At 46.5% G+C, this 12,769-nt stretch overlaps 1 protein-coding gene across 1 annotated transcript; it reads right to left on the reverse strand.

Annotated features, from left to right (window-relative positions):
• Nucleotides 1–490: 490 nt before the first annotated feature.
• Nucleotides 491–8,995, reverse strand: LOC307230213 (bone morphogenetic protein 7-like; the record flags this gene model as incomplete). Its single annotated transcript, XM_080000447.1, has 7 exons — nucleotides 491–640; nucleotides 739–849; nucleotides 963–1,036; nucleotides 1,142–1,348; nucleotides 1,857–2,005; nucleotides 3,310–3,499; nucleotides 8,587–8,995. 7 exons carry the CDS (start codon nucleotides 8,993–8,995, stop codon nucleotides 491–493), a joined length of 1,290 nt encoding a protein of 429 aa, XP_079856573.1.
• Between the last annotated feature and the right edge of the window lie 3,774 nt (nucleotides 8,996–12,769).

Consider the following 12,769-nt stretch of genomic DNA (forward strand, 5'->3'; position numbering starts at 1 on the left):
AAAAGGAAGAATGATGCAGGAGCTTAACTCTTATGTGCCATTAAAATTCCTTGTAAAATGCCCGGCTCCATCTGGGGAATGTTTTACCGTCAGCTGCTAGATGATTGTCGGACTTCAAAACTCCCAACGCTGGGTTTCCCTTCCGGGTGCGTTACGTGATTCCTCAGAACAAAACCAAAATTTTGTCACTCGTCTCTGTTAAATGCTGAGCTCTCTGGAAAGGATAGGGCTTCTTCTTCTTCTTCTTCTGGGGATCTGTGACGTAGTAGACCCCCGGCGGAGAGTCTGTGTGGGGTAACACCTTCACGGCGAGAAGAAACCGCGTAGTGGCTCCGATCGCGCCGTGGAGACAAAGATTCAACGCGATAAAGAACGGCACAGTTCTCCTTCACCGCCAGGCTGCCGATCGTGTTCGTGCCTTTTCCCTCCTCCTTGTTAAAACCCCCGAAACATCAATGATTCAAGGGCGGAAGGTACGGCCGGTGTGCCGTCAGTGGCAGCCGCAGGCTCTCACCACCATATTGCGGTACTTCTTCAAGATAACGTTGGAGCTGTCGTCGAAATACAGCACCGAGATGCCGTGCAGCTGGGTGGGGGCACAGCAGGGCTTGGGCACCGTGTCCGGGTTGATGAAGTGCACCTGGAGTTTGAAGACGGAGCCACCGGCATGATTCAGGAGGGTAAATAAACGGCAGCTCAAATGGCAGTTAAGGCGTGCTAAACTGTTCCAACACTCACCAGAGTTTGCACGATGGCGTGGTTGGTGGCGTTCATGTAGGAGTTGAGAGGGAAGGCGCACTCCCCCTCGCAGTAATATGCCCCATAGCCCTCTGGGGCGATGATCCAGTCCTGGGGGGAGCGAGAGACGAGCTGAGTTAACTGTAACTGTCATCCATCAAGTGCTGAGATTAAATGATGCTTAACGGAAATGATATAATGGTAGATTGAAGATAGTGCCATACCTGCCATCCTAAATCTCTGAAACTGACGTACAGCTCATGCTTTTTACAGCCCTGTTTAGAGTTACTGAGGTTACCTGCAAATAAAAATACGTTTTTCGTTTTAACACTGGTATAAATAAAAACCAAATTAAACATTTGAGTAGTGTACTAGATGAGCAGATTTTCAGAGATCGGTCGACCTGCAGCGCTCTCGGCCGCCTTCATCGCGTCCTGAGGCGTCTTCTGGGCTTTGGAGCGGCCGGAGTGGCGTCCCTTATGGCCGTGGGTGGAGCGGACGCTGCGGAAGCGCACCTCGGTGGCTTTGAAAAAGGCCACCATGAAGGGCAGCCTGTCCTGGGGCACGCCGCCACCCACCAGCCCCACCAGTCCGGGGTTCACCCTGTGGCCTGCAGGGGGAGAAGGGCAACAACCAGTCAAGAGTTGAGCTCCACCATCACCACTTTGAAATGTATGTCACAGACCATAAGTATGTTTATTCTAATGTAACTATTATTCAAATAAAACTAGATTCTTTGCACTCCTATGTCACATGAAACACACAAACTGTGCAAAGATTCTCTTGCATATTTTCCGAATGAAGGTATTGCAGGACTGGAGCATGGGTTGGTTCACTAATACATATTTTAATTGTGCAGTATGCAGGAGTCTCTTAGAATAATCGAACTACGTAAAATATTGTAGAGAGATAATGCAATAAAAAAAACATGGAAAAAAAATGGCAATATACTGTACAACAATAAAAATAAGCCTAAACAATTACAATAAAAAAATCCTTAAATAAACTATTAACAAAAACATTTTGACAATACACAAATATGAAATTAACCTAAAAAATGTATTTATCTCAAAGTCATTTATCTGCTGCTATAGCCCCCAATGAGAGCCCAGCCTTACCCTGGCTGTCCTGCACCACTAGGTGCAGCCCAAGGTTCTGGTGGGGGTTGATGAGCCAGTGGTTGCTGGTCACCGTCAGGTCAAAGACCAGCCATCCCTCCTCAGCAGCCCACACCTCTCGGTGGTCCAGCAGGAACAAGGCCCTGTCGCTGAAGGAGAGAACCACATGGTTACGGAGGAGGTAATTATGCAACGCAGCTCCACATGGGGTCACAGCTCTGGCGCTGAGGTGGTCTGTTAATACGCAAACCAGCTTGCACTAAAAACAATACACTGGAGCAATACAAAACTGAAGCAAATCAGATGTTGCATTATGCTAGAAGTTTACTGTGTTTTTTTCGGTTTTTAGGCCTTTAATTTTTTCAAGTTGCACTTTTTGCAGCCCAAGTCAAAATATCAGTGATCTAACCACACGGCAATTAGGAGCAAAAACTAAGCCCGACGGCGTAAACCCACCAAATATCTTTCAGTTGACATGAGTAGACATTAGTAACCGTGCATTTTTTTTATTTTTATTTTTTACATCAAAGTGAAATATGACTGAACCTATCAAATTCCCAGACTGAGGTATGCTTTGCTTGAGGGCAGTTTTCACAGCCGACGTGTTTACAGATGAGGCTTCGGACCCCCGGGGCAGATCGGGGGAGGCTCTATCTCGCCGTCTCCTCTCGTGTCTGCAGAGTGTGTCTGTGAATGACAATGGTGTTGCCCTAACCCCACACCACCCCAATGTCTCTAAAATCTTCCTGGTGATCAGGCAACTTTAGGCGTTGGGTGGGTGGGTGGTGGGTGTTGGGTGGGTGGGGGTTGGAAGGTGCGAGCGAAGTTGTGACTGCAGTCGGGAGGAAGGAAGGGGTTATGGTCAAATTATCAGAACATCTGGCATTTTTATACATAATCTCAGATGTGGTTTTTTGAACGCAAAAAAAGTAGTGTGAAATAAAACACAGACAGGCGTGCAGAGAGACAGAGAGAGAGAGAGACAGAGAGACAGACAGACAGACAGACAGACAGACAGACAGACAGACAGACAGACAGACAGACCTATGGAAAAGAGCGCAAGTGAAATGATTTCATGGGCAACCAGGGTGTTATTTGTGGCTCGGGTTCCATATGATAAACGCAGACCTCCGGGGGACTGTTCTCTGTTCGGTTCTAATGGACTGTATGAGCTCAGACGTCGCCCCAGAGAGGGAACCACTCGGTTTCTGTAATTGGCACTAATGTCTATGTAAATAGCTCCGGTGCTGCCACTAACATCAGCAGGCGTAGAAGCTGTCGGGGAAGCTGTTCTTATCCATTAGAGACGCCTTGCATCAGATACTTCCCTCAGCTTCTTTGTTCTTCAGTGTCTTCCCGCCCACCTTGATTAAAACCCCGGGATTCACAAGTCCTCACGAGGTAGACCCTGCGTCTCCGCCGGCGCTCAGTAAATCAACGGTTCGGGCCGTACCTGTCGAAGGGCTCCGTCAGGACCTGATAGACGCTGACTTGAAAGGTCTCGTTCTCACTGCGCTCCTGGATGTAGTCCTTGTAGATCCGGAACTCCGCCGCCGTTATGGCCCCTCCCTCCGGGATACGCGACAGGTCGAAGCGGAATTCCCTTTGGTGGCGGCGATACATCGGATCACGGTCCCGCTCCACTTTGAGTAGAGAAGGAGACAGTAGAAATAGATTTGCGAGCATTGAGAGTCAAGACTAGGGTGACGAGCAGTTCACAGACGTTAAACTGGGGCTCTGATATATTTCATTGAAACAATTCATTCCCACGTTCGTGGTGCGTGTATATAAATACACCATGAATGCCTCTTTGAATGTACAGTCTGTGCAAGTGCACCCAAAGCCAAACTGCTTCTGAGTACATTCAGATGTGCGGTTAGCGGTTCTCCAAACTGTCACTGAATCAAACGGCGCTCTGCCTCACATCGCTCTGCCCACATCTCGGAAGCACGGGGTCCAAAATAGCCGAACTCCGGCTTCTACGGGAGAAGTGATTGATCTAAACATCACAAGTCAAGTCTCCCGTATGTGCCAACGCGGAGGGCAGAGCCACATCCGGGCTGAGTACGCTCTCCGTTTAAATTGCACACATTTGTCGACCACAAGAAAAGGCCGGTTATGGCACCGCCTGGAAAACCGCAGCGGCTAATGCTAACACACACATTGGAAACGCCGGCGATGGCCTCGTCAGAAACGAATCCACGACTTGTGCGACCATAGGATGTAGGCTCGTCAACCACCAGCCCCCGGGCCCCCCCTGTGCGTCCCATGCATCATCCTGTGACAATCTCAGGCTGTTCCCGATCTAAAGGTATATTATTTGGCAATTTTGGCTTTATTACAGTGATCCGAGAGAGAGAGAGTGAGTCCCGCTCGTCCCAATCTTGAGCCACGATGGTCTTTTTCAAGCGCTGTGCGCAGGGTTTCCACCCGGTTCTGAGCCGGCCGAAGAACTATACGTAGTCGTAGCCGTCAGACGTTCCGGCGGCGTCGTGGTCGGAAAGACCCTGAGATTTTCCCCCCGGAGTGCGGCGTGTTGTGTTTTCACAGCGTTTGCCGGTACGGTTTTGTCCTTGGGAAAGCGGGCGCCGCAATTAGCCATCTTTGAAACACATCCTGCCCGCTGCCGTACGCCATGACAGCGCCGGCGATGATGAGGTCACTACGCCTAGAAGTCTGTCCCGAGAGCCGAGAGCCGTAGAAACACGAACCCCGAGTGCGATCGCACGAAAAAAAAAAGGAAAGCCGCGCCTGGCTCATGAAGGTCTCTAGAAACACGTCCAACAGCAAACACACGGCAGTGGGGCATCATGGAGGGGATGGGGGCGGATTCTGAACCCTGCAAGTCATTTGTTTGACCGCAATTACATTCTGGAAGGGAAGGGAGGGGGGTGGGGGCGTTCTTTATGAAAGCAGTAATTGCTTGTAAGGGCTTGGTGTGTTTACGTTAGGGACCATTAACTCCAGAGATCAGACCTCAGATATGCAAACTTCTCTGTGGGAGGCTTTTCAACACTTTAGAGCAATCCCAACACAGCGCTGCCATTAATCTGGTGCAATTTAAAAATGAGAATGGTTTGGTTGAGGTGGGTGGTTTTTTTGGCACCGTCTTTATACCCACCCACCCCCCCGCCCCGCCCCCTGCCCCGCCCCCACCCCACCACAAATAAAAATGAAATGCTAACAAAATGGGACGCCAAAATACAAAACACGTGTTTGTTTTTCAAGAGTAAGCGTAATTGCATACAAATTTAACTAGCTCTATTACTGTCCCCACGAGCGATCTTAAGAATTTTCAAAACAAAATGCTTTATCTGTTTGAAGCAATTACCGCTTTTTTACAGGCCTCACATTCATGAATGTCTACGAGCATGAAAACAAACACCGGTTTACCAGCTAAGCTCCTTATGCGCGGATTACCAGATTGACCCAAACAGATTGTGCTGAAGAGACATTGCACCATGTCGCCTTCGAAAGCTAAACTCACTCTGATGGCCGTGGCTTTAATATCCTTTAAAATAATAGGCAATTCGTCTTTATGTGTGATGTATCTCCAGCTATGCTGCGTTAAGTCGATGCATAAAGATATGCGTCCAAATCGATCAAAGCAACAACAACCGACTACACGTGTGGCACAGAATCTGTGCAAGTTTTGATGGGATTTTTCAAATTGGAACCAAAACAAACCAAATGAATGAACATGGAGCTGGGAAAATAATTGGAAGGAGCAGGGGTGGAGAGAAACCAGTTGTCTGATCTCCTTTACACTGCCTGCGGAGCGGCTTATCGACACAAGCAATCAGGTTTCGACTTGTTGGTTCTCCAAAAGACTTTTTGCCTGCTGATACTGGGGTGGGGTGGGGTGGGGGCCTCCAGTGTTGTACCTTCCAGGGAAAGATGGCAACTGCGGTCGGGCATTAAATCATTATCATTGTTTATAAGGGGATTATGGACTTCAATTTCCCATGATGATATATTTGAAATGTCATCATCGTACTTTAAATGACGATGCGGTTCAATGCAATTAACCACAGATTCCGCTGACGGCGACGAGCGCTTCACACACAGCCAGTGATGAGAGAACCGTTTGCACGAGCTTCCTTTTCCCAGCGGAAAGCGGCGGCGCCCATGGCGTAAGGCCCCGTCGCCCATGTTCTACGGGGCACGCAGCCCAGATGTAGGGAGGGTCGACCCCCCGCGCCCGGGGATGGACAAAGCAGCCAGCTGTGGAGGAGAACTCCCTGTTGATTGATAGGAGCGGAATTCCGGCTCGGAGGGACCCCGCGTTCGGTCCGTGTCTTTATTATCAATATTGCGGTAAAAGCGCCAGATGTTGCTGGTCCACAGGTGTTACGCAGCCGTGAGATGAATGCAGGGTAAATGGGGGGGAGACAGAGGGGGGAGAGGGATGGGAGTGGAAGGGTGCTGCGGTAACACTCTGGGTGTCAGACCAAAGAATCTCACCGACGGTGTTTGCATACATACACGAGCCCATTGGATTTTGCGTCGACTTCAAAGGACCCCAGGACCACCGTGGTGCACAGTGACAGGTGAAACTCCCAACTCAACTTTTCTGAGGACTTTGGAATTACCACGCTGACTGAATACGACCAACGTGATCCTTTCAACACTGTTATAGGAAGTGTGTGTGTGTGTGTGTGTGTGTGTGTGTGTGTGTGTGTGTGTGTGTGTGTGTGTGTGTGTGTGCGTGTGTGTGTGTGTGTGAGAGAGGGGGGGTGGGGGATACAAGCAGAAATGCTTCTTTCATTAGCAAATGATTTTAGCTGCGAGGCCTCCGCAGATTACTTCGAGAATAGTTTCCATCTCCGGACCAGAAGTACAGCCGAGTGTGTGGAGACGAGGCTAGCTGCGGGCGCCGCACAGCCGTGCAGAGCAGCTCTCCCTCAAACTGGAAGCTGTGGTCTGTGGAGGGGAAATACCCTACTCCAGTTTGGTCTTGGAGGGATCACTGTAGGGACCACCAAGCCAGACTCCGGGCTCCAACGCAGAGCGAGCGGCCGCTGGAGTCGTTTCATCCAAGGGGTGGACACACGCACGCACGCACGCACACACACACACACGCACACAGGACCATTAAAGGACACGTCATGTCCATTCATTGCACCGTTCTTCCTCCTCTCATCTCTGGCTAAGTGAGTTCCGTGATTTCCTGAATGGATGGGTGGATGGATAGATGGATGGATGGATGGATGCTCTGATTGCTGTTATCTAACCACCTAAAGCTGCGCAGTGTCATGACTGTGTGTTTAGGTGATGCATCACATTCCCACTTAAAATATCTTGGCGCTGACTTTACGGCATCTAGCTCGTAGGCCGCTGAAGATGTTAGAGAACTCTGTGAACTTGAGCTCGTTTTAATCCACATACAGTGGAGGGCTACGGGTTCCTGGTGGAAGACCTCGCGTTCATATCAACCTGTGACCCCCCCCCACACCCCCCCAACCACCCCCCCAGGCGTTGGGAGACGGAGGCGGTTGGTTTTGGATGGAACCCCACATCCGGCCGGCCGTCACAGGCACCACGCCGTCTGCTGTTTCACCATAGTGATATCAGAGCTGCCGTAGGATCTCCAAGGGAAACAAAAGCAGGATTTGCCTTTTATGAATGCAATAATGTCTGCCCCCCCCCCCCCCCCCCCCCCACACACACACACACATATACACACTCCCACCTGTGACTGCCTAATTTACACCCCTTAAACAAATAAGCACACGTGCACAGGCGGTATTAAAAAGTAATTCCGTGAAGAATGTTTGGATGCAGTTTGTGTGTCTTGGTCATGTCTTCGGGGGTTTGGAAAATGTCCGTCCCAATCTCAGTCATGAGAAACAACAGCCGTGCAAAGCCGAGTCTCTTGGAGCTTTGCCCCAAGAGAGCCAAGAAGAAGACCAATCAATTTTAGTTTTGTTTTGGGTGTTTCAAACCTCCTATATGGGGTGTCTGTATTTCTAGTATCACAGTCAAAGCTACAACTTTTGAAGACAAATTTGAACAAAATTCAAAGACATTGGACAAATCATCTCTCTCCTATTCAATGAAGTTTTAAGCTGGGAAGTAGAAAAGTAAGTGATTAGGAACAAATCTGACCCTTTTCCACAGAACTTCCGACCGGTCGATACATTTTTTTTTCCTTATTTGAAGAAGGCGTAAAGTGAGTAGGGTTAAGGTAAGGTTGGTATCAAGGTTCAGCGAAAGGCTCTCGGTTTAAGAACACAAGAAATTGACTCATAAATAATATAATGAATAAAATCTCACAAAACGTTGAGATCTCCTAAATTAAAATGAAAGACTGTTAATGACTTTTAAAGGGTTCTTATTTTTGAACCTGAAATTAAGACATTTTAAGCCTTTTTTACCTGATGTTCGTCATAAAGTAGTAGGTACTTTATGACATTCAAAGTGAAAAGAAGTCATACTTAGTGTGGGATCTGATACTTTTACGTTGACATATTTCATATATATATAATATCCTAAAATTGTGAGTACTTTTCATGTACTTTTGGTTAATTTCGACGACCAAGGTTAATGTTAACTATGTTGAACTATAAAGCACAGCACATAAAGTAAATAAGAAGTACCAATAACACCTTAAGTATGCACACAAGAAGCACTAATTACTTTTAAGACATTGTATATAATAGAAATATACTTTGTGAAAGAAATCCACACTTCTTATTCTGAGTTATTGTGCACAGAATCCCAAACCTACCCAGATTGCCAAAGCTCATCACCATATCCGCGTCCTCCAGGAAGCGGCTGTCCTGCGGGGTCATCACTGGAGCGGTGACAACGGGGTTGTCGTACGGATCCGCGGGTGGATCCGCGGGCGGATCCGCGTCCGTGGAGATGGCGTTGTACAGGTCCAGCATGAACACCGGGGCCGCCGCGCTGCGCTCGGCGCGGACCTGTGGCCGCGGCCGGTGCGGCAGCCCCAGGACGGAGAGGATCTCCCGCTGCACCTCCCTGCGCTCCTGGCCCCTCAGCCGCCTCTGGATGAAGCTGCCGGAGTGGACCTCGGAGAAGTCCGTGGAGAAGTTGGAGAAGGGGAATTGTGCCGCGCACACACCGCAAGTCCAGGCGAGGAGCCCCACGATCAGCCCGGACCCGCGCGTCACCATCTTCTATTACACGCGGCTATGGTCAAATAAGGAGACAACGCGGACTCACCGACATGGAGGAGCTTCTGTTCCTGTGTCTGGTACTAACTGGGATGTCAGTTTCAAACAAATTCGCGCGTAAAAGTCCTACAAGTTATGCAAATGGGGGTTGTGCGCGCAGGGTGCTGCGAGTTTTTTGGGAATGGCTTTTATTGAGGTGCTGCTTCGGGGGAGGGCCCACGGGGGGGGGGGGGGGGGGGGGTCGCCTATTGAGGGGCTTGACTTACGCGGTGCAAGTGGGACGAGAGTGTGTCAATGTCCTTTTCAATGAGATATGCAGTAGAGTCCAAAACAATGATCCAAGACACACACACACACACAAGGCACCTCTCTAATGATGGACTGACATTGGCAACATTGGGGCCATGACTTCAACTTGAAAGTTAGTAGTTGGACACTTCTACATTCAAGGACAATGGGACACACACACACACACACACACACACACGGCACTGAGACACCCAAACTGACCATCCCTGCTGTGTGCCCGTGCCCACGTTCCCATAGCGAGTGCCAGAATGCTCTGGCAGCAGGCACCAGCCCCTTGCTGTGCCACTAACAGGGATCATCCAGTCCTCTGCTCCTGCAGCTCAAAAGGTCAAATGTGTCCCACTCGTCCATTTACTCATATGGAGAATAGCTGTAGAGGGTGTGGAATTAATGTCATTGTTTTGGTTTTTTTTGGTCATGTGAAAAGTTCAGCTAACTCAGACAATACAGGGCTGAAATGTCACCCTCAATCACTGTGTGTGTGCGAGAGAGTGAGAGACAGACAATAGAAAGGGCATTTGCACGTGTGTGTGTGTTTATATAAGAGGTTGTGAATGCATGTCTTTAGTCATTTATGCTGGATTATTTCATTCCTTTTTATGAGCTCGTCCTACAGCATGCTGCCACGGCCCGCCTGACACAGTTACACATCACCCATCTCACATATGGAGTACCTCCACCTCAAAGGGTAATGATGGATAATCTTCAAATCCCTTGTTCTAGACAGACACCTTTTTGAGCTCAAGCCATTAACCAGGGCCCACCCCTGTTGATGGGCTGTTTTTGGAGTGATTAACAGGGGCTCGTGATGGGACGTGAAGGGACACGCCAACAGCCCACATGAATGACTATAGACCTACAATATGGTGTAAAGCGCTCTCCAGATGGAGCCACTGAACGGAAAAGAAGTGCAAGGCGGGATTGTGGGGCTGGGGATAAACGCTACAGTGTAACCCGGTGAAATGCACGTGTTTGTGTTTCTTACTTAGGTTTCAAAACAGATGTGACTAAACAAGCACATGAAACTAAAACCACAAGGAAAACAGTCTGCTGTGCCATAACCTCGCTGTCAATGCAGCTTCTTAAATAAGTAAAAGCTGTTGTTTTTTTTCTTCTTAAAAGAAACACATTCCACTCGAGTCTAAAGTCACAACGCGCTACAATAACATTTTATTTCAATTGAAATAATTCAACAGGCCAGAACTAGATCCATTCTTTCACCAACAATGGTCTATCTTTATCATCACTGGGAGCTCAAGACTATCCAGCCGAGAGGGAGGAAGACACTGGATGTTATGAGGGACAGGATAGAAGAGGAGACAAAAGAAGAATGATGTTCTTGTGTTTGACGTACATGGGCCAGACGTGACCGTCAAACAGACCGGGCGGGTCTGGCACAGTGTAGTTCCTTGAGCACAATAATATGACAATACACACTCAACATAATGATTAACAACAAAACATATGACAATTTATAAATATATTGAGATTATGCAATTAAATAAAGAAAGCAGTGAACCAGGAAGCCGAAGCTAAGATGAGGGGGAAAATGGTAATAACCTAATGCCCCCCAAAAAATTGACATAAGCCTAAAATAAATATAGAAAAATATACTTAAAATTAAACTGTAAACAGAATGTCAATAAACGTCAAAAAAGTACAAAGTTATATCTGCCATATTTCTACTTCAGACCTTGCGGAGCGAGACACAGCTCTACATGTTGTACAGATGGGAGCTTATTTAATAATTCAGAAGACTTGAATACCACTGGCAATGCCGCTGATTTTGGCATTTGGATCACAAAATAAAACAAATCTACGTCCCATCCCACTGAAATCTAAATGACAAAAAGATAAAGGCGCATTTGCAAAAGCTTTGTCGATGGGAGTTATTGTGGGCATTACTGCTACCTAGTGGTGATAAGGAGAATTGGCGAAAGACAATTTATCTTATTTTGATTTCCCAGAGAGATTCAAGATTCAAGAGGTTTATTCATTCACATACATAGACATACTTCCATACATAAATGCAGTGAAATGTCAATGCAACGCACCCGGCCATTAGGCACAATATGTTCTAGACTGAACACAGTAGCTACCTAAACTACAGAATGTGTGAATCTTAAGGATTCACTGTGACACTACATGACACCATAGCCAGGTTTGTCTGGTGAACAATGATGCAGCAGGGAAGAAAATCTGACCAACATTGTTGGCAGTGTTACTGATAAAACATGAGCTAGATGCATTTTTTGTAAGCACTTCACAAAAATATTCACACTAATCTTTTAGAGTGGTAAAAATGTTTTTTATCTCAAAGTTTGTGTTCAAGAAATATTGAAAGACAGGATGAAAGATCACACCTGCCCTTGTGCTGTTTACAGTAGCTCATTTATCTTTAGTAGGTGGTCGTCAAACTATTATACAAATGTAAATAATACAAATCAAATCTGGCCTTATAAAGGTCAGTGCTGTATGATGCAAGGAGGCTTGACGACTTGTTACCATGTACAACCATCCTGGCCATTGAAAATACCTTTTTATCCCAAAGATTCTGTAAACTCATGTCGTCATGAACCTGCAACGGTTGATTGGATTATTACTATACTATTTAATATCTCAGAAAAGTCCTGGGCATATGTCTGAAATAGTATATGTCCATTAATGATTTAACACCCGTATGTCAATTTCCATCGAATTAATGAAACCCATATAAGTTCAACATTTAATTGCATAAAAAACACCAAAGTCACCTACGTAATGTACTAAAGCCCAATTCATCTTAAAAATAGCAGTATAGCACTATAATTGTACAGTCCAACTTAACAGTAATGTTGGTTGAAAGGCTTTACTGTAAATTTTACAATTGACATCTTTAATTGTGCCATTCAAAAGTAAAGAAATAATAAGACATGAGATACCTGAATATCAGATGTATAATAGTTCTTTAAGTAGCTACTCCACTTGGCTGTGCCACTTGTTTTACTGTTTAATTCTGAAATCACATATTAGCAACTCTCAGGTTCTACATATGCTGAAATTACTTATTCATTTTTTTAATCGTATTGAACAGTACATGGGTTTTCTCCAAGGGTGATGATTATAATCACCCATTATAAACATGTCTTTAAGTTACCCGCAATTTATAGATGGCAACTTTTTGTATTTGGCGTTCACTTATAAAGTGGCGCTTCATTAAATAAAAGCAAACCTAGGTTTTCCCGTCAGGGTTTGAAAATGTTCGATGCCAAAAATAGTGTAAAATTGTATCATTTTGTTTTAAATGATCAGTATCTTGATTTGTATTACTGCCAAAATCATACTTTAACTGCAAACTGCCACTATCAGAAAGGGCATGGAGTAATATATTCGGTGATTCTTTTCATTTGGAATGTAAAAGGCCTTTTTCTGTTAATTTGGTTTTTGCTCGCGTTAATTGCACCATTTCTAAGAGTGCCTGCGCAA

The sequence above is a fragment of the Zeus faber genome, assembly GCF_960531495.2.
Source record: "Zeus faber genome assembly, chromosome: 5".
NCBI classification, from domain to species: domain Eukaryota; kingdom Metazoa; phylum Chordata; class Actinopteri; order Zeiformes; family Zeidae; genus Zeus; species Zeus faber.